This window comes from Echeneis naucrates, chromosome 17, assembly GCF_900963305.1.
Source record: "Echeneis naucrates chromosome 17, fEcheNa1.1, whole genome shotgun sequence".
In the NCBI taxonomy this organism is placed as follows: Eukaryota; Metazoa; Chordata; class Actinopteri; order Carangiformes; family Echeneidae; genus Echeneis; species Echeneis naucrates.
The window spans coordinates 9,985,477-10,012,076 of record NC_042527.1 but is presented as its reverse complement, the minus strand read 5'-3'; the positions used below and the strand labels follow the sequence as shown (position 1 = coordinate 10,012,076).

General features: G+C 43.1%; 1 protein-coding gene across 1 annotated transcript; it reads left to right on the top strand.

The window, feature by feature from the left end:
• The first annotated feature begins 1,296 nt into the window (after window positions 1–1,296).
• LOC115057595 (potassium/sodium hyperpolarization-activated cyclic nucleotide-gated channel 2-like) lies at window positions 1,297–25,194 on the top strand. The gene is made up of 8 exons (XM_029524753.1): window positions 1,297–2,426; window positions 4,621–5,044; window positions 7,126–7,287; window positions 14,533–14,751; window positions 22,777–22,923; window positions 23,163–23,403; window positions 23,507–23,671; window positions 24,245–25,194. The coding sequence occupies exons 1-8, from the start codon at window positions 1,297–1,299 to the stop codon at window positions 25,192–25,194; spliced, it is 3,438 nt and encodes a 1,145-aa protein (XP_029380613.1).
• Window positions 25,195–26,600: the final 1,406 nt, after the last annotated feature.

Genomic DNA, 26,600 nt, shown 5'->3' with positions numbered 1-26,600 from the left:
GATGCACCCAAATCGAGATCAAAGACAATAGGTTAGCTTCTTAATGTCTTCTCTAGTGACAGAGCTCTTGCTTATCATGGCCCATATCTTCACTGTGCTGGAATGATGACCGCAGCTCTGCAACTTTGGCCATAGACGCGACCATACATCTACTTTTGCACTATACATGTGAATGGGGGTTTGTACGATCACATGCTCTTACTGGATAAGTCAGAGCAAAAAGCATCCAATCAGTGTTGGCACTGTGTTATCCCCTCTACTGTACTTGTTGATGCTTCTCCAAGGTGGTATGACCACAGATTATACTAATGATGATTCAACTCAGACCGCCTCGAGATGATAAAGCATTTTAGATTGTCTTTTTTTTTTTTTTTTGGGCGATTTCAAACCTGGATAGCACTTTTTTCATTAATTCAGGTCCAAGGGGACACAACAGGAAGACAGAGCAATCTTTTCTTCCTTGCGTTGTCCACTACTTTCAGTGCACTGCTGCTCTCTCTGCTGATCTACACTGAGAAAAATAGACTTAAGAGAGAAATGAAAAAAATTATTTTCTGCCAAGTTGTGCACATATAGCACTGGTCCATGAACCCTAACACAAACACCCAGAAGAGAGCATCTATTAGGAGAGTCCACCCGTGGGCAGTTTGTAGTCCTAGACTATATATTCCTCATATTGACAAGGTTTAAAGCTTTTTAAAGAGTGGTCTCCTACTTGCTGTGCTCCCTCTGCACGGCCACTAGGGTGCGCTAAATGCCAATTATGAGTTATACCAATACTAGGGGTTGTCATTGAAAACACCTTCTACAACATGACATCATTTCAGTTTTCATTAACACGTGGCAATTAAACTTCTGACGCTCGCTGGCTATACACTTTGTTTGACAGCATGTTTCCAGTATTTAAATCCCCCAGATGTTTTGCATAGAGCTTCAGGAGGCAGTTGATGCCTGAGGTCATGGCTGAGAGGACTCAGCTGGGAAATGCACTTGAACTGAACAGGGAGCAGCACAAGCTAATGGTTTAATGATATTTGACGCAGTAAAGGGGCTTAAATAGTTCGATACTTGATCCTGTCTGACAGAATGACTAGTGAAAGAGAACAAATGCAGTAGTTTGCAAAGAAGTCACGTCCACCCTCCCTCTGTCCCTCTCCCTTTCTTGCCCCCTCTCATTTCATCTCTCGCCCCTTTCTCTCCTCTCTGATTGGTTTTCTTCAAAGATAATTGGAGGCAAAAATTGATCTGCTTAATGTCATGGACAGAAATGAAGTGTCACCGGCGTCTGCTGCCACCATGAAAAAGAAGGGAGTGGGCGGCAGTGGAGTCGGCCGCATCAGCGCACCCAGAGCTGCCGCGTCCAAATGTGCCAGAAGTAGCAGCAGCTACAACTGTCTGGACTTCGGCTCCTCCGGCGCGAACAGCGGTAAGCAGCTGGTTTTGGCCAGCGACGTCGTGATGGACGAGACGGAGGACGGCGAAGAGGAGTCTAAGTTTCAGCATCCGCGGTTGCGCCGAGCCGGGGGGAGCGGCAGCGGCGGAGGTGGAGGAGGAGGAGGAGGAGGCAGTATCAGGATGAAGAACTTTACGCCAGGAGGGGGAGCCGAGTACTCGGCTTCCAGGAGGAACTCCAACAAGGAGCCCTACCTTACGCACACAGAGGACGCTCCCGCCGCCCCACGGCCCACAAGAGCTGCCGAGACCCAGACACCCTGTCCGGGCGATGCTGCGCTCCGCGGCGAGACCAGCAGAGCATCTGGGGTGGAGGTGTCGGAATCGGCGGCCGCTGTAGAGGTTTTAAACGCGACAGCGGGTGATGTTTGCAACGGCGTCGCTCCAATTTCAAGCATGAAATGCAACAAGAACGGAGAATGCAGGAGGGACTCTGGTACCGGGAGCCTGCGCTCAATAATCTCCAAGCAGGAGAAGCAGACGGGAGGGTCGGGGAGGGCCGAGGACGGAGGCAGCGCCAAGCGAGGAGCCTGTAATTCCACCACCGCCAGCATGGACGGCTCGATCACCCCTGGCGGCTCCTTGAGCGGGGGGCACGGCGGAGAGAGTGCAAACCCCGGCGCTACCCCCGTGTCCAGCGGTGTCACCGAGAAAAAGGACTCCAAGGTGTCCTTCTCTAACGCACCGAGCCGGAAAGCCTCGTCCTCGCTGCACGGCCCGACTCAGACCCAGCAGCCCAGGACCTCTGTCACTTTCCAGAAACCGGAGGATGGACCGCCGATTGTGCCGGCCGAGGATGCCGAACCTCGAGGCAGCCAAGCCAGCTTCATGCAGCGGCAGTTTAGTAGTATGCTGCAGCCCGGAGTTAACAAATTCTCCTTACGCATGTATGGCAGCCAAAAGGCAGTGGAGAAAGAGCAGGAGAGGGTAAAATCAGCTGGAAACTGGATTATCCACCCTTACAGCGATTTCAGGTAAGAGCTGGGGCCTCCATTGGTTTCGCGTTGAATGTCATTTGGGCCCGTATGGCTCCAAATTGTCATTTCCAACTTAGTCTACTTTATAGAGAGTAACCACCGTGACGCCATATGAACACATGTATGATCGTTGTCTGCCGATTTTCCATTTCCCTCCCTTGTGACTGTGTCTGTAGAGATTTCAATCAATTCACTTCAACTCAGTGCATTCAATCCCCCAAACAACCTGTTGTCAGGCAAACTGACTTTCGCCACGAGTGTCCTTTCAAGGTTGTAAACAAATCCCATTCCGGTCTTAATGCACAGCAGCGTGTATGGGATGCTCAACAAGCCCGGCCTGCTAGTACATCTCGACTTTTCGTAGCAGTAACGGGTACATTTAACACAGAGGACAGCGATCTGCCGCTAGACGAGTTCATTTCAAAGCCATCATTTTCACCGATCGGGTTAATATTCCTTCTAGCATGAGCTGCGCTCTGCGGCAAGAACCGTGCGGATAGCATACACGCTATGTGTGTGTGTGTGTGTTTGTGTGTGAGAGCGTATACGTGTATATGAGATGCACCCAGTAATGGAATGTCACCTTGAGCCAAGTGTGCGAAAACCTCTAGCATGCTCACTGGATGCATATCCGCCCGGTCGCCTCCCCGGAGCTGGCATTGAAAACGGACGCGCTGTTTTATCGCGGTTCAGTTTTGATAACTTCACCAGCTCGACTGTCATGCAAATTTTTAGGGAAATCCACCAGCCCACAGTGCTCCTTGTGACCTGGGCTTCGTGAAAAAAAAAAAAAAGAGAAAAGCCTGTGGGGCTTGTGCTCGACATGTTTCAGTGGCTGGATTTGGTCTGGCTCTGGGAGCCGGTCTCCCAGGTTCTCCTTTTCAGCACCACAACCAGCGGACAGCTCCCGTCTCCCTAATTTGGAGTCGACTCTCGCGTTTGAGCGCCCCCCCTCACCCCCCCCCTCACCCAGCCCTCACCCAGCCCTCACCCAGCCCTCACCCAGTGCCATTCGTGTTAGGACCATCTGTATCACATAACACCGAGTCAGTAGATCACCAAAGGCTAAACTTGAGACACGTCTTCAGCAGTTGAGATGTAATTTGACAACAGGCCACTTTGGGGACCTTTCTTCATCCAATAGATGTCACTGTCAGATGTCCTCTGTCTCCCTGTGATTATTTTAGTCTAATGAATGCAAACATAGTCAGAGCATTAAAGTTGCTTCAGACATGATCATCGCAGCGGTTATTGTCGTTGCCGTGGAGTGGAGCAGTCACAGCTTGTTGCATAAGTCGCAGTGTAATGACTCAGCGCTGCACCTGTCCTGCAGAGAGGCCTCTGACGAACTCAGACCTCACTACTTTTACTCCGTCTGGCCCAGTCACCAAAGTGTCACATCACCACCGAGGGAGGCAGTAGTAGGACAGTGGCCGTCTTCGCTTTCATGTGCACTACAAGGTTGACAAGAAGTGCGGATATGTGTTGTGTTTGACCCTGTCTGTAAAATTACAGTGGAGATGCTTGATGCCCCAAATAAGCCTATTTCCAAATTTTTCCCTTGTTTTACCTCCAAATGCAAATGACATCACTGTCATGAATGGCATTTTTCATATGTGTTTGCTCTGAAGCCATGTATGATCCCAAACACAAATCATTTCATTGTTTTCAGTTCATTTCTGTACGTTGTTGCCATCATCAAATAACTGGGGTTAGAGAAGGGTTAAGACAGGAGCAAAACATTTGCCTCCATCTCTTATTTAAATCTTGCAGCAAGAATCTTCTTCTTCATATCTTAGTTTATTCAGTTATTGTGCAAGAGAAAGAGAAAGACCTTTTTCACTCCTTGATAAACCTAAATTGGATTCATGTTGTTGCACATATAAAAGGCAAGGGGAGAGAAGAAGGCAGCTTTTAAATGGTAATTATAGTACATTTCAGTCTTGGAAGATGAAAGTTCAGCATCTCTGTTTGCTCTCTGCATGTTCAGACTGAGTGTAGCTCCTGCAGTTTGTTTACACCTTTTTCCATCTTGAGCTGGTCTCTTCTGCCTATTGTCTTTGCACGGCAACTTTTCCAGCTAACTCTCTTTTTGCCCCGTGCCCTCTCTTTTCTTCCCTTTCCTGTACTGCACACACACCGGCCTAAAAACATCGTCATGTACACACAACACTACACACGTGCCGGCTAGGTTCTACTGGGATTTCACAATGCTGCTGTTTATGGTGGGCAACCTGATCATCATCCCTGTGGGTATCACCTTCTTCAAGGAAGAGACCACCACGCCCTGGATCATCTTCAATGTGGTCTCCGACACCTTCTTCCTCATGGACCTGGTGCTCAACTTTCGCACTGGTATCATCATTGAGGACAACTCGGACATAATTTTGGACCCTAAGACCATTAAGATGAAGTACTTAAAGACTTGGTTCATTGTGGACTTCATCTCCTCCATCCCAGTGGATTACATATTCCTCATAGTGGAAAAGGGAATTGACTCAGAGGTGTACAAGACTGCTCGGGCCCTGAGGATCGTTCGCTTTACCAAGATCCTCAGTCTATTGAGGCTTTTGAGGCTCTCCAGATTAATACGCTACATTCACCAGTGGGAAGAGGTAAGAGCATGCATTTAATTATTGTCCTTTTGTAAATATTATATTAAATCTAATCACACATCTCTTAGCCATGGAGGAGGAAGCACCCAATCTAGTCTGTGATAAAAGGTCGTTGATTTGCCTTCAATATGCTGATGTTGGCTCATGACCAAACCAGCAATCTGCTTGCTCTGAGCTGCTTGCTCTCCTCCGCCTGTAGGCTCAGTGTTCATGTTCTCACCTGCCACCTGGTGAGAAATGTACAATGTCAGCAGGATGCTTGAGCTTTAACAAACTTTGCATCCTAATTACTGTTGTCACCCTCCCTCCCCCCACCCTTCTGTCCCTCTGTTTGACCTGGTAGGCCCACAGGCAGCACCAGGCAGTCTAATAAGAAGCCTATTACCAGGACAAACACAGTTAATCAATTAAGATGCCAGTGGAAGAACAGGTGGGGTAGTGAGTCATGATAATATGCAGCACTAGGAGGCTGTTGATTGTGATCGCTTATGTCACTAATTGTTGATTCAGAGAAGTCTGAAAGGTTGTGTAGGTTCTTATGTAGGTGGGCCAAGTTGTATATTTAAGATGTCAAGATAAGTGCTGTTGCCGGATAAACTCTACAGACCGAAATCAAAGAGCCAGTCCTGCTGTTTCGTGCTGCTCCGTTTTTATTTACTCTGTTAGGGCACTTTGTCTGGGCCCTGATCCAGCATCTCCTCAGACTCCTTCATCAAATGAAGGCGTGCAGCCTGCGAGCCAGGAGGTTCCAAGATGTCATGAGATTACTTGACTTTTTGTTTGTGTCCATATCAGCATCATGGCGTTTGCATTTTGCAATGGTGAGCAGCACAGTACATCTTGCCTGCTCACTTGACCTTTTGATAATTGGATTTATGAAGATATGATGTGATACACACACACACACACACACACACACACACACACACACACACACACACACACACACACAGAGGTGCATGATGGGAAACGATACTTGGCATGCACAGAGAATGAGAGTGGAGGTAAGGTGGAGAGCGAAACACCGAAATAGGCGATGCCTACTTTAAAGTGCCCGTCTCTTTGATTTTATCGGCCATCATTTCTTTTGCCTCCAAATTCTGAAGTACTTTCAGTCAATCTCAGAACTGTCCATGGTACTGAACATATGCAGCAACCCAACTGTACAGTATCTTTCTCATCCATCCGCAGCGAAAATCATTTGACAAATTACTATTTTTTCGGTTTCTGACTGACGAAAACTGACAGTAAAAGTCTCACAAGAGTTAAAGCGGCATTTATCAGCACATGTGATTCATGCCCAGTCTCATTCTTCATCTCTCCCTTCACCAAGCACAACCTCTCCCCCAGCTGCAGTGACAAAGAAATGACCCATTTCTCATTTCTTGATCGTAGACTTTATCAGACAATGCCAATTTCTACAATGAACAGTATAGTTATTTCCTCAGTTTAGGACATCGTAGATGTAATTATTCCATTTAAACAGCCATTAAAGCACAAACAGTGTGTGGTTTGTTGAGGTCAGTCAGGTGATAGATGATTGGCCTAAGTGACTGTCCAATGACTCAAAATGATTGATGGGTGAGGCAGCATGGAATATCAGTTGTTAAGGATCATGATGGTCCCTGTCCATCATCCTGTGTACTTCAATGTGTGTAATTGTTCAAGTTGGCATATCTGTCCATGTTTTTCACGCATCTTTGTGCCCACAGGCTTGCGTGATTGTTTTGTGTGTGTGAATGGACTTTTTCCTGGATGTTTGAGTCTCTGATTGATGTCATGTGTCTCTGTGTAACAAATGTCTTGCCTGCTCCTGCTGCGTTTGACTTGGGACTGATGGGAGCCGGTCTCTCTTATTCATTCATTAAACTTAGTGTAATCTAAAGGAGATGGTGAAGTTGAGTGGGTATCCATTCCTGCTACTGAGATATGAGTCAATGATGTCAGTCTTTGACAAAGTTTATACCCAAAATACTACTGCAGTTTAAAATGCTCTTCCTCTGCTGTCCTTGGTTCCAAAATATTATGTACATCTTGCAGCACGGTTTCAACCCCCCCTCTGTCTTGCTGTCTTGCCCCAGATCTTCCATATGACCTATGACCTGGCTAGTGCGGTGATGCGGATCATTAACCTTATTGCTATGATGCTGCTGCTGTGTCACTGGGATGGCTGCCTACAATTCCTGGTTCCCATGCTGCAGGACTTCCCCTCAGACTGCTGGGTATCTCTCAACAAGATGGAGGTATGTGACAGGGGGTCATGTCTGCGCATACGAAGTTGCAAATATCACTGCAGAACTGGATTTACATTTTTATTCTGAGCTGATCTGGAAAGAGCCGATCATGGCCACAGAGTATTGATCAAAGTGTCTGACCATCATCAGAAAATATTGGCTGAATGTCAATCAATATATTGTGGCCATGATAAATGCTTTTTTGTCTTTTCCTGAAACAAAAAATCCTGTGTGTAAAAATCTGTGTATGAATTTCTTAATATGAATGACATTTATTTTATTATTTTGACCTGAAAATTAATTCCAGTTCCTGGTAACTCAACTTGTGTTTCAATACAATTAAACTGTAAAGTTAATAATGATACTGGCCCTTTGTAAAAGCTCCCATTGACTGCTAACTACTGTTTTTGTTTAGTGTTTGCAAAAATATGCTAATTAGCAATGAGTACATTATAGCTGAGGATGATGGAAACTTTGTTAGAATTGCCAGTATTTGATCATAAACCAAAGTATTGGACAAATTTAAACAAGTATTAATGAAAATCTAAGAAACACTGAGATCACGAGGCTTTATTATCTTAAAACCATGAACCAGGAAGGTTGTCAGTAGAATTCATCCTCCATGAACATCTGGTGTGCTGGAGCAATAAATAATCAAGGGTCCTGTGTGCTAGCTGTGATGGTTACATTTTTCGCAGTTTGGCTCAAGAAGGTACAATTTTAGAAGAGAGTGTCACACTGTCAGAAAAACCTTAATAGTTTAAGTGATGTCTGTTGCTTTCTGTATTTCTTTCCAACAAATCAAAAAAATGACTCATCAGCAGCTTCTGCTGTTGCATTTAGTCATCGTGGCAGACAGAAAACAACATTAGAACACCAATGACACAGAGAAATTTAAACACACCTCTACATCCCTTTGCGCTTCAGAAAAGATAAAAGGGGTAAAAGGAGGGATAGAATGAGCAGGTGGGGGGTTATGGCCAGCCAGCTGGGCTCTTTGTTGCCATGTCGCTCTCTGAGAGATAAAAGCTTGTTGTTTATAGGTCTGTCTGTCAGCCCAGTCTTTTACTGCGCAAGGGGAGACCATACTAACCCAGACACCAGGAATGGGTCCAAATGGGGTTTTAAACTGATTGGGTCCCACTCAGCGTCTAGCCATGACGGGTTGTAAATTTCAGATTTGAAGTATTTCTTGGATGACAGCAGCTTTTCTTGTTGTACAACAGTAACTCCGGTTGAAGCAAGATAATGTAATGATGAGAGGAAATAGCTCTCCGTCAAAGGGAAGGAAATCGGCTCTAAATTGTTATATTTTGTTTACAATCCTTTGGATCTGATGACTGGTGGCTGCATAAAACATGGGCAATATGATCTGTGGAAAAATAGCAATTTATATTGACAACGTAGGTGAACTATTTGTTGCCTATTCCTCCATTAAGACAATCAACTCAGTTTAAAAAGCAATTTCCCTTTACTGCAATGTAATCAAAGGATAGCATGTAACATACATATTCAGCATTTTTATTTTACAACCCAAATGCAGATATTTGTGGTAATTTGTGGTAATTGCAGAAAGTGCGTCCATAACTGTCAAATAGAGTAGGAAAGAGTCCATTATACATTGCCCTTGCCTATTTCCCCTCTGCTGTTAACCAAACTTACTCAACACTCATTGTAACAAAGTAAGTAAATATTAAATCCTTGCATCCACACTCACTGAACCAAAAAAAAAAAGCAAACAAAATTGAATCAGCATTTTCTTTAAATAGTATGTTCAAACAAAAACATGATTATCACAATTTCCAAATGCTGGTTTCACTGATGATTTCTCGTTCTCTGTTTACTCTGTGAAATAGGGATGTTTTGACATTTGTTCATTAAATGATTAACCAAGAATATGGCTAGCAGAATAATGACATGAAAAAAATAGTTTCTTATATATGTAATAATTAATACATAGATATATGTATATAATCAGTTTTCAAGCATAAAAACCTCAACCTGAAGAAAACATGAATATAAGAACTGTTAAAAGCAAACATTTCTCACAAGAGGACAACAATGCACTGTGTGCAGCACCGGGATGATAAAGTTTAAGACTGACAGGCCATCGACTCCTCCATTGCTCTCTCCCGCTGAATAATCAAAGACAGTGATTCTCCAGAGCACCGTCACTCCAAATAAAGGGCTAGCTTGGCATGGTACAGGCTGCCTACAGCCACCTGAGACTGCCCCCCCCCATTGAGTGGCTGACAACTTGTAACATTAGCCAGTGTGTTGCAGCGAGGCCATCCATCAAGCCTCTCACCATACACTGGCTCTGATGGTGTGGGGCCCACAGGCAGGACCCATGTAGTGCGCTGAGAAAACGCTACACTTCTGGATGACATCCACCAGCCAGTAATTGGGTTCTGTCTAACTTGGTATTCCTCAGGACACGTAGGGGTGTAAAACATAAGCAACCTATCTCCATTAACCTCATTTAGTTTCTCTTTGACATTAGCTTTATGCAGGCAAGCTTAAATTCCTCGGTGGACAGCAGTTTGGTGGCAGACGCTTGCTGCATCACTGGGGTACACCTGGGTATTAACAACACCGCTAACCGACAGACACACAGTGGAGAGTTTTGACTCTGTAATTACAACTGCATGTGCCATTCCTTACTGTATCCACATCAGCAAGATGTCTCTTTCCCAATATCCCCCTCTCCTATCAGCAGGAAGGGCTTTGCAGGGGCTTTGAGTCTGCTGGCTTGGACAAGATAAGTCAGTAATCACTGTGGCGTTAAATCACTTTATTTACTTTATTTGTTTGACCAACAGCATTATGGGCCTACTGCTGCTGGACGTGGAAAATTTGATTTGCACTCCTCTGTAGGCCTGTAACAACATATAAACATGAAAAGTGAAAGCTGCTGTCCAACCTCCGTAAATGGAAAAGAAATTACGTGGTGTTTGCTTCCCATGCGAGGAGAGGAAAGGATGTGATTATGTCTGTCTCACAGCAACTCGGGTGTTTTTGTTTTCAACAGTCTCATTGTTCTGAGTGCAGGAAGTGCTACAATATCCTCTTTAAAGCAAGACGGACCATTACTACACTTTAAAGATTGCTCAAACAGCAGTGAACAATTTAAGCCTGAATGTATTTGGTCACAGTGAATGCGCCAATGTGGCATTAAGACTGTAGCCACTTCCCAAGCAAATTCAGTTGTCAGTCCCCTCTCCACTTCAGTCATACTCTTCATAGTGGTGTTTCTTCCATGTTTGGAAGAAAGAAAACATTAGCTCCCTCATTACCTCCATACAGCCAGAGCTGTGTGCCAATACAGAAGCCAACTTCATCAAAAATTGGGGGCATTTGGTTTACTTCTTGTGGATTACTTTTCAACCCGTAAAGGCAACTGTGATATATTCTTTGTCAGACATTTGTAGGAGATTTGCTGAGTTTGAAAACCTCAAGGAAACCAGGAGCTGTGCTTACGCCTGTGTCTTTTGGTATTTTGACGACACGCGTAAATATTGGCGTGAAAACTGAAACCATTTCAGAATATACCTTTATGCATTTGACTGAGGTAGAAAAATTTGCTGTATTGATAAAAACTAAACTTGTGCATTTATGTGACTTTAAAATAAAGAGGTCAAAAAAATAGTGGTAGATGAAAAGAGAAATAATGTGTGAAAGTTTGACTGGTGAACCTTCACTTGCATCATGTTGCTCCACCTGCTATTTCTGCAGTGGTGTACTTGTATTCAACTGGAGAATTTATAGCCACTGCTGATCTTGACAAACCAACTTCTAATATTCACATACCAGCTGTAGAAATGTTAATGAATTTAGCATAATTTAGCATTACAGTCTTAAATACATGTAAAATTTGAACTACATTTTTGTGGATGCTCACTTAGGATAGTGTATCATCCGAGTTTAATGGAAAAAAAAAAGAAATTGTTTCTTTACTCATTGGGACTAAAAGTCACAGGGCTCCTGGGAACTGTTTGCCATTTTAACCTGTCTCACAATCAACCCACCTAAATGTGCAATACAATTTCTTTCTAAAAATGGAACTGTTCCTATTAACACATTTGCAAAAAGTCCCAATACGAATGCCCCTCCAAGACTGGTGAAAGTACTTGTAAGGAGTTTGTTACCCTTTTTTCTCTAACACAAAGTATAAAGCTGTAATCTTGTGCTCATTTTAGCATTTAAACTGGGAGGAAAAGGAAACTGATTATCTTGCTCTAAAACCGAAAAACTCTATTTAAGATTTAGTAATGCAGCTAAAGCTCATCAATTAGCACGTTATATTCATTTTATTCTACCAGTACTCGAATACAAATGTAAAATTATGCTGAAACTAACCAGTTTAGTTATCTGACCTTAATACTGAGCTAAGTGAAAAATCACCTGCCTTCTTTCTGCATATCCATAAAAATGACAGGGACTGAAAGTGAAAGTGATTTGAAATCCCTCCAACGTTAAAATGTGCAGCATTAAATTGGCTTGATATTTTCATATTGTCTATTTTTTTTTTTTTTTTTTTTTGCAACTTCATTATAGGCTTTGTCATGCAATGACATTAAAGTTCTATTCTATGTTATTCTAACAGAATAAATTAGGGCTGACATTAATGATTCTGAGCCATGTAATGACATCCAGACAGCTATTACATGTTGTTAATAGAAATGGTTAAATACCTCATACCACATTTGCTGTTATATTCCACTGTCCACACTGCAGCTTATAAAGAGATTCAATGAGGCAGCTGGGATGAAGAAAGACACAGAGAGAAAGGAAGCAGGAGCAAGTCAGATAAAACAGTGAGATTTAAACCGGTGGGCCAGGCCACAGCCTGCTTCATTTATATTTTGATATTTGTCAGATGATTGGTTATTCAGTCTGTCTCAGGGCTAGGTAGTACTTCTTGCCCATTACTGCCCAATACTGAGCTCCAGCCCTTTGCCCTATGATGGGGCTGAACTGATGTGAGTGGTAACAGGGTGACAGTTAGGTGTATGGAGGGGGGGGGGTCACCATTTTTAGCAATGTTAGTGCTGTGGCTGTGAGGATGTTAGTCAGTGAGCCAAATATTTTTTTGCTTTATAATTGAATGGGTTACATTTTTCTAGTAATTCACAATCCCCGGGAAATTAATCCCAATTTTTTTTTTTTAGCATTTTTATCAGGTTGAAATCTGAAATGTCTTCAGGGCTATAGAAACAGCTGCCACAGCAAATATTAGCATGCTAACATGCCAAACTGTAGTGATTACATCAATAAACATTGATGGAAATGCTCATCATTGTAAAGATACTTCTGCTTACACAACCTCACACAGATAAACTTTATTATGACTGTTACTGACAGCTTATTGCACCTTTCTGACATGTTGCAAAAGACTTTTCAAGGAGCCTTGCAGGGCTGGTAGCGTGGCTAAACAGTCATATCCTTGAATTTTGTGTTTATCCTGAGCATTTTGTCCATGATGAGTAAATGTGTCGCTCCTTTAAGGTACATCACTTAACTTGCACATGGACACCCTGGCTGATGAAATTCACGCCTGCTGCACTGTAAAGCTGCCATGACATTGACACATTTTCAGATACTGGAAGATAAATTTAAAGCTCATGCATTATTAGACATCTTCTGGAAACATCTAATGGGGATGATGATTCACACTAAAGCAATGGACAGTTTGACTGGACAGAGTGAAATCTCTGTGGAGGGATGTTCAGGGGTTCTCTGATGTCATGGAGTCTCTCTCTCTCTCTCTCTCTCTCTCGCTCTCTCTCATGGCTGCGCTATTTCAGAATCAGAGTGCTCATCGTTCATCTATTATTCAATCTTTTTCACTCCACTGTTTCTCTTTCAGTTTTCACATACACCATTAAGTCTCAGCCCACTTGGTGGAGCTATATTTATTTTTGGAGTTTTCTCTTTGAGGAGAAGCAGTTCTAATCACTATGTGATCATCTAAAGTTATTCCTCGTGGTCATGAACAGACACACTTTTGTTGTATTTTACCTATTTTTCTTTTACATTTTATTTTTAGCATTTATTTACTTGTTTCTGCCTTTACAACATCAGAAAAATTTGCAAAATGCATAACGCATGAAAACCCTGAAGTGTCTAAATGGTTATTAAAAAACAAAGGGAAAGGAAGGAAATATTCACAGATTAGACTGTTTTTGCTCGGTAAAAGGTTTGCCTGACAGTTTTTTGTAAACCAGTGAATGTGTTAATCTACTCTGCTTTGCAGAGTTTCATAACAATACACAGTGGTATGCTGTTATTATTAGCATTCGAACAATATTAGCATGTTCCACTCGCCCCTGAGACCTGTGTATCCTGTGTATTAATTATGAGAATATGGGCTGAGAGTTTTTTTAAGTACACAGGCCTTGCAAAAAATGTACTCAAGGTTTGGAGACAGGACCTTTCTGATAGCTAAGCGCAGACAGTGACTTCTGTGTAGCTCCTAGCAGATTTAGAGAGGACAAGGCAACATGAGCTAGTGCACTCAATTTTTCTTTGTGTTCAAGTTTAACACAATTAAAAACAAGATAAGGCTACAAGGTTCTGTGGTATAACTTCCAATAAATAATACATTTATTTTTAGATCCAAACTTTTGATTTCCACTTGAAAGGACTGGCATTAATATTGTTCACGCTGAGGCCACCAGAGCCACCACTCTGACAAAAAAGGAAACAAAGCTTAGTGAACACAGCAATCAGATCAGTTGAGATTTTTTGCTTAGCTTTGGGTCAGTGAAATAGCTCTGATAGTTGAATCCACAAAATGAATTATTCTGCTTGATGTTCTGGTAAGTTAAGACTGGTTTGTCCCTTCATGAATCTGCCCGGGGTAGACACATAGGTGACCGCTGTCCAGCTGCCACCACCTGTAGTGGATTCCTATTCACATAGCACTGACAGGGCATATTTAATGACCTCTCATTACCATCCCTCTTGGAGGAAATAATTTTCAAACTGTCTGTACTTTACTGATTAGGCCTCCAAGGATTCCCCTGATGTCATTGCCACTTCCTCCGTCTTTCCCTGTAATGCAGCTCTGTCCCTTGAGTTCTCATTTGTATAAGTGCTTTTCTGTGACCCTGAAGTCCCCAAAGCTTTACTTCTGGTTCCCTATTTTCTGTCTCCACTTTCCCTCACAACATGTTTGTTTTTTTTATATAACATTGATAGCATTGATGTCTTTAACTGTTTCTCTATCTCCCCATTTCTCTCTCTCTGCAGAATGATACCTGGTCAGAGCTGTACTCCTTTGCTGTGTTCAAGGCAATGAGCCACATGCTGTGCATCGGTTATGGCCGGCAGGCCCCAGAAAGTCTCTCAGATATTTGGCTCACCATGCTGAGTATGATTGTAGGAGCTACTTGTTATGCTGTTTTTATTGGCCATGCAACAGCTCTCATCCAGTCCCTGGACTCGTCCCGGCGGCAGTATCAGGAAAAGGTGAGGAGCTTCGTTAAATCAGCTCTAGCTCATAAAAACTTTTATTTAAAAAATATATATATTCCTGTATAATTAAGACTATTTTGCCATCTAAAGTTGGTAAACGTTTGGATCCTTTGTAGAAACCAAATTCATGTCTGTGAGTTTTAGGAATGCTGCGATCAGTTATTTGTACTAAGTTGCTCAGAGATTGTTTAGATGTGAGAGGTAACTTAAACATTAACATTGAATGTCGAGATTTCTATTGTGTTTCTAGTTATTTATTTACAGCTTAATCTATCCAAGACAGGTGATGCAAAGAGGCTCAGAACACAAACTCTGACATCATATCTTACAAATGAAACCTTCAGCAACATGCACAAACCTTAAAAACTGCTGGGTCACGATGTCTCCATTTATTGTAAAGAACTGATGTGTAGTGACAGTTTCACCTAATCACTGACTTTAAATTCAATGCTTACTTTAAATCTAAATTTGTGAGCAGAAGAGTTTGGGTCCTGGAATTAGTAGGGGGAGAAAAATCTGGAGAGGTTTCACTCCATGTGTCTTTGCAGTGTGAACTGAATACTGACTGGGAGAGGCCAATGGGAATGAGGAGAGACTTCGCTTTTTAAAAAGATCATGCAACTCATTCTCTTTGTTCATCATTGACTGTTTAGAATTAGATTTAGAATTAATAATCAATCAATAGTCATCATTTGCTGATTTCTAAACGACAAAACAAAAAAAATCTGAATTTCAAAAAGCTTCAAACTGCATACGATGAGCTTTACTGTGGTGCCACAGCTTCGGGCCACACCAACACACTTTCCTTTGGCTTATGACCTTAAATTGACATTACCAGGTCCTGTTAACCACTCATACACATCATCATTGGACAGTATGTTTCCTTGACTATCAGACATCTCTTAAAACAGGGATGGGATAAGAGCATTGCTGGGCAGCGCTGCAGCAGTGGTCTGTCGTGGTAACAAGCAGCCTCTCTGTTTCCAAGCAGAGTCTTGCTGCTGGGGAGCAGGGGGAGTGTTGTTGGCTCTCAGCAACCAATCAGAGGATGCGGGTGTGTTCGGCCAGGTAGAGCCACATCACCAGGGGATGTGTGTCTGTGGACGAGTTGATGTGGGAGAGAGAGAGAGTGTGAGGAACAGACAGAGAAGGAGAAGGTGTGTGTGTGAGAGAGAGATGGAAAGAAAGAGAGCGAGAGAGAAGTTGTGTGTTTGTGTTTGTGTGACAGTGTGATAGTGTGTGTGTGATAAAGAGAGAGAGATATGATGTCCCCTTGGGCAGTAGTAGAATTGATGAGGCAGCAGACCTGTGTGTCCTGCCAATGTCATCCTGAAGGTGACGTAAGCATCCATGGCTGCCTCTCTCTTCCTGATCTCTCACTCTCCCTCAGTCTACCTGCACTCTTTATCGTCTCTTGTGCGTCTTTAAGTGTTCCTCTTTGCATTATCTGATCGCCTCTATTCTTTGTTCTTCCGGACCACCTTAAATACACCCCACCTGATTTTCTCTTGTACGCCGTCTTTATCGCTCTCTTCCTGTCTCATCCCCTCTGGATCTGAATTGCTCTCTTTCTTCTCTTCCCCTCTCTTTATCCTCTCTGGTGGTGGTGTCCTTGAGAGGTGCAGGGCTACTGCTAACTGGCTGCTACAAAGAGCAAAGCAGGGGGGAGGGGAAACCTGTGGGAGACGGAAAGGCCTTGTTGTCGGCATGAGCCCTGGTGCACTGCAAGATATGCCTTTTTCATGTTATTTAGTGTCTTTGTCTGGCTACAGTTGTGTAGGACTCCCCACAGGGGTTTTTTCAGCCTCGTAGACGGATATTAAGGTATAAGTTGTGTCTAATAAGTGGTTTAGAAGACAACGATTCAGCAAGTTCAGTGCTGACTGGTGCTCTCGTCTTTCCTGTGTGTCCTGGATGATGGGAGTTAAAAGGCTACAGAGTTGTTTTATCAAGGATCTGTTTTTCTCCAAGAAGCTGACCAACTGCCGCCTCACCCCGTCCTGTTCTAAATACTCAGGCCTGAGCCCTGAGTTGTACTCATTTGTATAACCCTCGAACAGCCTGCGTCTTCATTAAAGATTAATTCAAACATATGCATAAACCTAACTCTCATTTCTCCAGAACCCTTTTCTGACCAGTTCTTAGATTGTCTTTTTTTTTTCCACAGCAACGTTTATTTAGTGCTACTGCTCTCTGGGGATTAAGAAGATGTGTATATTCAGAAAAACAAACAGACAAACAAACAAGAAAAAAAAACAAAAAAACAACATCCCGAGCATGAAAGTGTCAGCCATGCTAATGAGCCTGATGCTGATGCTGCTGCCGCCTCCAGAGAGGACTGAGTGACATTTTTATCATTAGGAGAATGTTAGCAAAACAAGTCTGCTGGCAGTCTGTTAAAACCCCTGTGAGGCTCAAGCTAGCATTGTGTGGAGGTTTCCATTTCAGCCCAGCTGTAATGCCAGACTCCAAATCCATGCAGGTTAAATTTAGGGAGAATTTAGCTTGGACACTTTGGTGCAGAGACCTCAGAGTTATTTATACACAGACAGACAAGGAGGCAGTCTCAATTGTGCCATCTTTTGCTTCTTTTAAATTTATCAGTTTATTTCTGGTGATGAAATTTGGCCCTTTTGCACATTTGGAGGTCAGGATTTGTGTTTGTGGCTGTTTGGCCTACATCCGGTCAACAGAAACATGCGTCATTATTCATGGAACACCAGCTGAAAAGGCTCCCTTTTTCCACACCCACTGAACTAACTTCAACCCTGACCAAATGTGGACCCTTCGGCACCTTTGCCTTTCCACGACATACATCCAATACCATGACGTTTTTTACAGGCAGAAACACGGCTGTGCCAGGAGTTCCTCAGTGTCTCCTGTTGTGGCCAACCTCTGCATGGAAGAGGTGGAGGAGCGAGTGCTGGACTCCTTCACAGGAACAACTCCCTGCCACTGGTTCAGATGTGTGGACACATGGACACATGGACACATGGGTCAAAATCCAAACTCGGTAAACCAGGGTGAAATACCTGGGTTTCCCACATTGACCCTCAGAAGTGAAGAAGCCTTTTGGATAAGAGGCAAATCTTGTCTTCAAAACAAGATAAAGAGTCCAGTTGCTTCCCACTAAACACTCCAAGACACTGATGAACTCTACTGTACTAATCTGTACAGTATAGCCTAATAACCCGACTGTAGGTTTTAATTTTTATCTAGATAAAGTGATGGTGAGAAAGAAATTCACGGTAACTGATGGCTGATGTGAACATTTTTCCCAATTTAGGCTCTTTTGCTTGGTCAGACAAAATGATGTTAGTGTTTTATGTACTGTGCGGGATTGACATGTGTATCAACCTCTTGTCAACCTGTGGCACCAGTTTGGGTGAAAGAGGTTACACCTTAGTGTTTGGATACCATTCATTCATTCCCGGGTCACGGGGTTACTGGAGCCAATCCCAGCCAACCTTCCGGACGAAAACACACAAAGACAAACAGAGACGAGCAACCGCTCACGCTCGCATTCACACCTATGGTTAATTTAGAGTCACCAAGAGTACCCATAGGAAGCCCACGCAGACAAGGGGAGAACACGCAAACTCCGCACAGAGCGGCCCAAGGCCGGGAACCGAGCCCGTGACCTTCTTATTGTGGGGCGACAGTGCTTGTTTGGATACCTCTCAGCCTAATTTCAATGAGCCAGTGTCAGTGAAACCAACGCTGCTTTGATTTTACGTCACTGCATATCTGCTGATTCTATCACGCCCCTGCAGTGTCTGAAATCCCTCATCACTCACTATTGGGAGAAGCCATTTTTCTGCTATCTATCTGTATGATGAGAATTATTACACCCGATATAAGATATTTGTGCCATCATACATTGCGCTCCTGAAATAAAGAACAATTTTAACTTTATGTCAAACTCCCTAGTTTGTGATGAGGGAGACATGAGAGAATGACTGAGTTTCAGTTGCACCTGTCCTTTTGTCTTCTCAGGAGTATTTAAATCCATAATCTCCTTTCATTCTGTGTCATTTCATCTGTGATATTTCCTTCATTTGTTTCAACTTTTACCTGGCAACCAATTTGGAGGTCTGTTGTTGGTTTCATTTTTTTCCCCTTCCTGTCATCAGCCTGCAAGCCTGTTGAATTCTCAAATTGTTAAATAATCATTTCTCCCACTGCCTGCCTGAAAGAGTGACTTTCCCTCCTGAAATCACTGACCTGGGCCTGTCACTGTCACTTGGTAATCAGCAGTAGAGCATGAGCAGTGTGCCCAGCTATTGCAAGAGCAGCAGACATTTATCACTGTAGGAAAAACATAAATCTTACAGATAACATTAAGCCTAAGATATGTTATATATTAATTTTTAGTTTAAATGAGTTTCTTTTTATGACAAATGTAAAAAAAAAATAAAAAGTATTTTTTTAGGACAACATAAATATTTAAATATATATTGTAAAATGCAAGTTATGAATGAAAAATTTAATTTTTGTGTATCATAATTCCAAACACTGACCTATTCCAATGAATACATTAAAAATATCACTTATTTAAAAAAGCTTTTTAGTATTAGAAAGACTGCAGACTTATTCAGTCTTTCTATGGTTTTGGTTGCTGCACAGTGTCAATAAATTTGACATTTTTTCTGATAAACTGAATGATTCACGGTCTCTCAATGAGAATTTCCTCCTACTTGCTAATCCAAATATAAACCATTTAAAAATCCACTGGAATATCTGAAAAGTGCATCGTCACAAAGCTGAAATTGTGGCTCTTTTTGTGAGCTGATCAGGGGTCGACATGTTGTGTCATTCGAAATTGCGCTACGTTTTAGTGATATGATTCTACAACAGTTCACCTTGTGCAGCCATAATCGGCTCCTAACGGCCTCACAAGGGGATTTTGCACTGAATCAGCTTCCCTCCGTTGTTGAGACTATTCTCCCTCAGTGACAGAGCGAGCAGACAGCAGTCTGAGCTCTGTGCCATAATGTCGCACTGCACAGGATACAACACTGTTTCCTCCCTCTCCACCCCTCCTCCTTTTCCATCTCCGTGCCACTGACACCATCAACAACAGGGGTTTGTCCTCTCTTCCCCAGATCAGTTGCTACTGATCACTCCAATTGTTCCGAGTGAGGCTGACTTTGCAAAGAGGGCAGCCGAAGAAATTCACATTCACCAGTGTCTACAATAAAACTAGTGTCCTTCTGGTTGTGCCAAACAATATTCAGTGAAGTAAAAAGTGTGTCTGATGTTCAAACCCTTATCAGCCGCTCTCCTTTGCTCGTCACTCCCTTTGAAAGAATTTTCCTTAGAAGCCTCATTTCATCCAAAGAGACTTTGTACTGTGTGAGACCCCACAGTGTGTTGTTCCTCCGTCTGTACACATTTTTGAATTGAAGTCTGGCAAGACAAGCTGACTTACTGCTATCTGATTTCCCTCTCTTTGGTGAATGTGCTTCATAATGTAATGAGGCGATTTAGCCCAGAATGAAGTGAATGAATTACACATCTACATGGGTGTTTGGGATGAATCCGAATTAGACTTTCCAATGGAGAGAAGTTGTGGGATGATTGAGCTGGAGAGGAGAAATGAAGGGACAGAAGGACAGGAAGGATATAATGTTACAGGAGAGGAGGAGCATGAAAAATAACGTGAAAGGACAGGATTGGGAAGGGAAAACAAATAAGGAGAGGAGAAGAGGAAAGGGAAGGAAGAATAAGGGACGATAATACATTGGAGCAGTTGAAGCGGTTCAAATGTAAATTCAGTTGAAGTTAGACACAAAACTCTGTTGGTTTTCATCTGAATGAAAACTCACTAAATGAGTTCCCTAGACAGCGTTTTAGCTGACAAAACGTCATCTAAGTGTTTTATAAAGTGGAAGTTTTTTTCAAGCTTGTTTGAGTGTTTGTCAGTCTCCTTTGGGTGCTGCGGTGCACCAACCAAATGCTCCCTCTTCTCTGTGACGCTGCAGACATTTCAGGCTGGTCTTGGCTCTGATCGATACGATGCATTGTGACATGGCTTTCAAAGTCAGGTCATTAAATGCCACCATCGAAGTTCAGTCAGATAAGCTTTTGCTGCCTCACTCATACAGACCTAGCTGAGCCAAAACGGGCTGGAGGGAGTTTTTTGTTTTCTTTTTTTTTTTTTTACAGCTGCTGCATCATCTCTGTGGAGAGCGTGAGGTCTTTCCTCCCTGCAGGAGAACCCACACCTACTTTATTCACTATCAGCTCTTCTTTTCTATGAAAGGAACACCAGCTGCGGCATTAGCTTTGACATGCTTGGTAAAGAGTTGTGACTCGGGGTCACTTCTTCGGTTGCCCTCCATCTGTAGATGACAGGAAGCAGAATTACTCATGCAGGTGAGGCAGTGAGTTGCATAACAGCATCACCAAAGCTGTGGAGCTGCCGCTGCCCAGGAGACTTTTTGTGATGGAAATGATCTTTGTGTTATAAAGCAGAAGAGTTTAGTTTGTAGTTTGAGCTGCAAAAACAATTTCTCTGTTGTAGAGTAAATAAGCTGGTTTTCTGCTCAACAGGTGGGTTTTTTTTTTTCTGCCTTCATGAAAATTAGAGAAGAAAAATGAGGATTTTGTTGCCCTGTGCTGAAGGATTTGAGACGAGGATCATGTTTGTTTGTCAAATGTGTCTGTCCTGTCAACAGAGAGGACGTCTGTCTGCGATAGTAAAGACTTCTCAGTGTAGTAATTTCTCAGATGTGTTTGAGGATCCAGCACTTGTGTGAGCAGGTGGACCTGATTATTTTATTTCAGGGGGGTTGTCCTGGGGGACAGCTAACATGACTGCTGTCTGCAGCTGTCTTTAGCAGAAGAAGCCCTGAGCTTCCAGTTGAGTTGCAGTCTCTGTACTCAGCAGACCTGCTGAAGCCTGGTCGGCAGACTGTCACTTCGTGCCAGCTGATAGTTTTTGTGTATGCACCTTGCAAAAGCAGAGTCTAAGGTCCAGTGGGACAGAGGCCAGACAAAAACGACTTCAAGTCAGCGTGTCCCAGCCTGCCGAGTACTTCACACTGTCTCTTAAAATGGTGCTCTGGACAGTTTCATAGGCGCAAGGTTGAGCTGTGGTGTGCATGCAGTGTGACAGAAAAGTACGAGCTAAAGTCTTTTTCTCTCAACAGTTTACTCTCTGCCCCGAGGACTTCCGCATCTATCATCCTCCTCTCTGCAGTTTTTACTTTCCGAGTGGTCACTTTGGCAGAGAATATGATTAGCATAGCTCAACAACAGATCTGATAGTTTGTGCTGTTGCCATATCGGACCCTTCACTTGCTATTGATCGGACATTGATTAACTACCATGAAGCACTGGTCAAAGAGCAAGCGTGTTCATTTTGGCTGACAGATGAAGGGGCGTGAGCTCGCTCTGCTCTGGGTGGCTGCTGACCTGTCTCTGTTGATTCACTGGGAGAAATACGACAGAAATAGCATTGCATCATCCTCTGATGAGATGCCGTGATACTTGTCATTGATATGTTGTACCCCTCCCGAAGGCTGTAGCTTGTGCTGCTGTTGAATTGTGTTGTGCTAAATAAAAGTGAGCACAACACGACGACACACGGTAACACAACATAAATCAACAAAACAATAAATTTCAGCCTCCAAAATGACCGTGATGTCAAACTGTTTTGCTGTAAACTGAACATTAACACCATCCTGGAGGCCGGATCCACTGCAGGGCTCTGAATGCTCTGACAAATCAATGTGCTTTTATTACTTTTTGGATTAGAATGTAATTTGATGGCATGGTGATGTAACTTAAGCTAGATAGACAACACAACTCGATAATTATTTTCTTAGTTTTTTTTTTTTTTTTCTTTTTTTTTTACAGGAAAATGTAAACGCTTACCTCATCTTAGGTCAGGCTTTTACAATACACTAGCTAACATGCTGAGTGTATTTTTAAAAAACTGTTCTTGCAAACATTTTTAAAAGCATCATATGCACTGCATTAACAGACCATTATCTCCGTCTGCCCTACTCTCAGTACAAACAAGTGGAGCAGTATATGTCCTTCCACAAGCTGCCTGCTGACTTCCGACAGAAAATCCATGATTATTATGAGCACAGATACCAGGGCAAGATGTTCGATGAGGAGAGCATTCTGGGAGAACTCAGCGAGCCTCTCAGAGAGGTAACCACACAATAAAACACAATTCCTACAAATAAGCATCAACTAATAACTTTAATTTGGTCAAATACAACAAATGCACTGTGTATTACTCCTGTGTAGTTCTTCTCGTTGATGGTGATGGTTTTTGGGAAAATGTATCAGCTATGGTTTCTGCACACAAGCCGCACTTTTCATGGACGTTGCATCCAGGATAACACCTTGCACGGTATTTACCAATAAATTTTTGATTTTTTTCTTAGGAAATTGTCAACTTCAACTGTCGCAAACTGGTGGCATCCATGCCATTGTTTGCCAATGCAGAGCCAAACTTTGTGACAGCCATGCTGACCAAGCTGCATTTTGAGGTGTTCCAACCACATGACTACATTATAAGAGAGGGAACGATTGGAAAGAAAATGTACTTCATCCAGCACGGAGTCTGCAGCGTCATCACCAAAGGCACTCTTGCAATGAAGCTCTCAGATGGCTCTTACTTTGGAGGTATGCAACAGTTTATAGCTTCCACATGTTTGTTTGTTTGTTTGTTTGTTTGTTTTAACTATCTCTCCATAAGCTTTTGCTCTTTTTTTGTCCATAATTTCAGAGATCTGTTTATTGACGAGGGGTCGGCGAACAGCCAGTGTGCGAGCAGAGACTTACTGTCGGCTCTACTCTCTCTCTGTTGACCACTTCAATGAGGTGCTGGAAGAATATCCCATGATGAGACGAGCATTTGAGACTGTGGCCATTGACCGACTAGACCGCATAGGTAAAAAAAAAACAGACGGAACGACACACACACACACACACAAAAAAACAACAACTTTAGCAGACACTTTAAGGAGAAATAAGGGGAATTACACTGGAATCAATGCATGAGATTACACTCTGTGATCTGGGTCTATTTACACTCTGACCAGCAATATAGGATCAAGGTAATCAACTCTGCATACCACCTTATTATTATTTTTTTAAATATAACAAATCGCTTGGAAATGAAGAGAAAAAAAAATTATATTGCGCTCTGGGAATGATTCGAGTATATTAATGTTGAATTAGGTGGTCACATGAGCTGTGTTTTTCCCCCAAAAGACACAAGACGCAGGACACTGTAGCGATACATGACAGTGCACGTCCGTTTTCCTCCGGGCTTGTTCTACTGGAGGATGTACCTGGTCTGAGGGACATCACATGCTTTATCTACCTCGTATTGTTCTCTTTTTCCAAATCCTTTTCCCACCACCTATTTCTGCTTTGTTCTGCTTTTTGACCTCCTTGTCCTGTCCTTTCTCTTTTCTGGTCTTAGCGATTGAATAATTAATGCATTTATTTGCTTCTGCAGGTAAAAAGAACTCTATCCTGATGCACAAGGTTCAGCATGATCTTAACTCTGGTGTCTTTAACAATCGGGAGAATGAGATGATCCAGGAGATTGTCAAGTATGACCGTGAGATGGTGAAGCCGGTGGACTTGCAGCGGCCACGAGCCATGTCTATGACCCCTTCCATTGGTGGTATCTTTGCTCCCCCTGGTCAGTCGCAGACAGGCTCTGCTATTGCCACCCTCCAACAAGCTGTAGCCATGAGCTTCTGCCCTCAGATGGCAAGCCCGCTGGTGGGTCCTGGGACTCTGCAGTCTCCTCGTATGGTGCGACGGTTCCAGATGATGCAGAACCTGTCCAGCCCCGTCTCCATGTCTCCATTTCAGTCTCAACCGCCTCAGACGCTCGGCGGGGCATTTGGGTCCGCAATCTCCAGCCCTCCTGTCCAAAGCCCGCTCGCAGCTTCAGGACGGACTTTCCAGTACATGGGGAGTGCCGGACCTTCTGGATCCCAGCTGTCCCTAGTACAGCACCATGCACCCAGTCCCACACAGACCCAGCAGAGGCCTGCCTCACACAAGAGCACCCACTCCCTCCATGCAGGCACCTTGAGTCAGGATACCCGTGCCCTGTCTGCCTCCCAACCTTCACTCCCCCAAGAGGGACCAGCGCCAGCTGCCTCTGCAGCGCCCAGCCCTTCGCCCTCCACCCGAACCTCCAACACCTCCATCGGCCCCCTTCAACCCTCACACCCGGGCCTGCCTGGGTCCTCTGGGGTGGGGAGATCAGCAGGAGCTCAACAGAGGGTGGCATTTGCCTCCACACCACCTCCAGGTGGACCTGCTGGAATGGGGGCAGTAGCAGCAGCTGCTGGATCAGGACCTCCAGACTCTGGAGTTCCCAAGAAAGATTCAATTGTCAGCCTTCCAGAGCTAGACTCTGCCAGATCCCGGCTGTCTTCCAACTTGTGACCCTGGTAGAGTTCAGGAAAGAGGCCTTTTTTGTAGGAGAATCTGTTTGTTTTAGGTCAGTCCAGCTGATCTGTCAGCCTGCTAAATGACCAATCAGCTACCACTCTCGCCACCAGTCATTTGACCTGGATGCACTGTGTGCTGATGTCAGCAGAAGGAAAAGAGCAACTCAAAGTCTTCAGACACCTTGACTAGGAGCAGTCTATACAATTAAACTAGTATAACTTAAGGTTGAACTGGTCTAGTCTACTGTGCCAGCACCTTTAGTCTTAGTATCACCCCCTTACACTCTGCTTCCAAACACCTACTGTATATCGCTGTCTTTACTGTAAAGATATGAAGAAAAGTATGATTAATGTAACTATTGCATACTGTGTAGAATTCATGCAATGCAATCTAGCAGGAGCTGGATGTAAAAATGAAAATCAGGGACTTGAGGTCAAATGACAATGACATTTTAAGCGTTCAAAAAGTGTTTTGAGTGTAATTTTTCTGTATAAGCTGTCGTAGCAAAAGAACACATTGCTCTTCATATTGTTTAAAATAAATAGTAGTGATAGTGTTTTAGACCGCTGGTCGATCTTACATCGATGTGTAAATAGTTGATGAAAAAAGTGCAGAGGGATATTATATTCATTGTATCTACCCAAACCAAAGTTGAGCTTGAACACAAAGTCTGGTTGTGTCTGTATCAACTAAAAAGAAACATAGAAGAAAATGCCATTTATTTAACTGCCTTGATTCAACGTTAGAAGCCATATATTTGGTTTGTGTGTCTGTATATATGTGGGTGTACGTTTGTGCGTGTGAGATTGTTGGTACGTTTGGTTCTAATTTCCCAGAATGGACTCACATACTCTCTACACTGCTCTGTCAAGCGAGATTGGCTTGACATATTGACAGTGGCACTGACCTGTTTTCACAAAACATCTGGGAGGTGGTCAGCTGTTTGGTCAGCATACTGATTGTAACCCTGAAGGCAAAGGTGGTTAAATAATCTGAGCTTTATCAAAAGGAAACATTTGTGAACAGCCCATACTGTATACTTGCTTGTTTTTGTCTAGGTTTAATGATTAACACATGCAATATAATTCTGCAATACTCTACCCCGCCTATATATAAATATATATGAATATAAATATCTATACATATGCTGTACAGGAAAGTGAATTTCTTTTTTTTTTCTTCTTCTTCTTGTTTTCTTTTTAATGTGAAATCTTAAAGACTCCAGCAGTTGTGGCTTCACTTGAGGTATTGTAATCCAGTGACCTGTTGTTACCTTAACCAAAAATGTTTGAAGAATGAGAGAATGTGCAGTGTCATTTTTGTTAAAACAGACCAGACAAACTACTTAAAACTGGTATAGAGTCGCAGGAAGAATCCCAACTTTGAGTTCAGCAAATCAG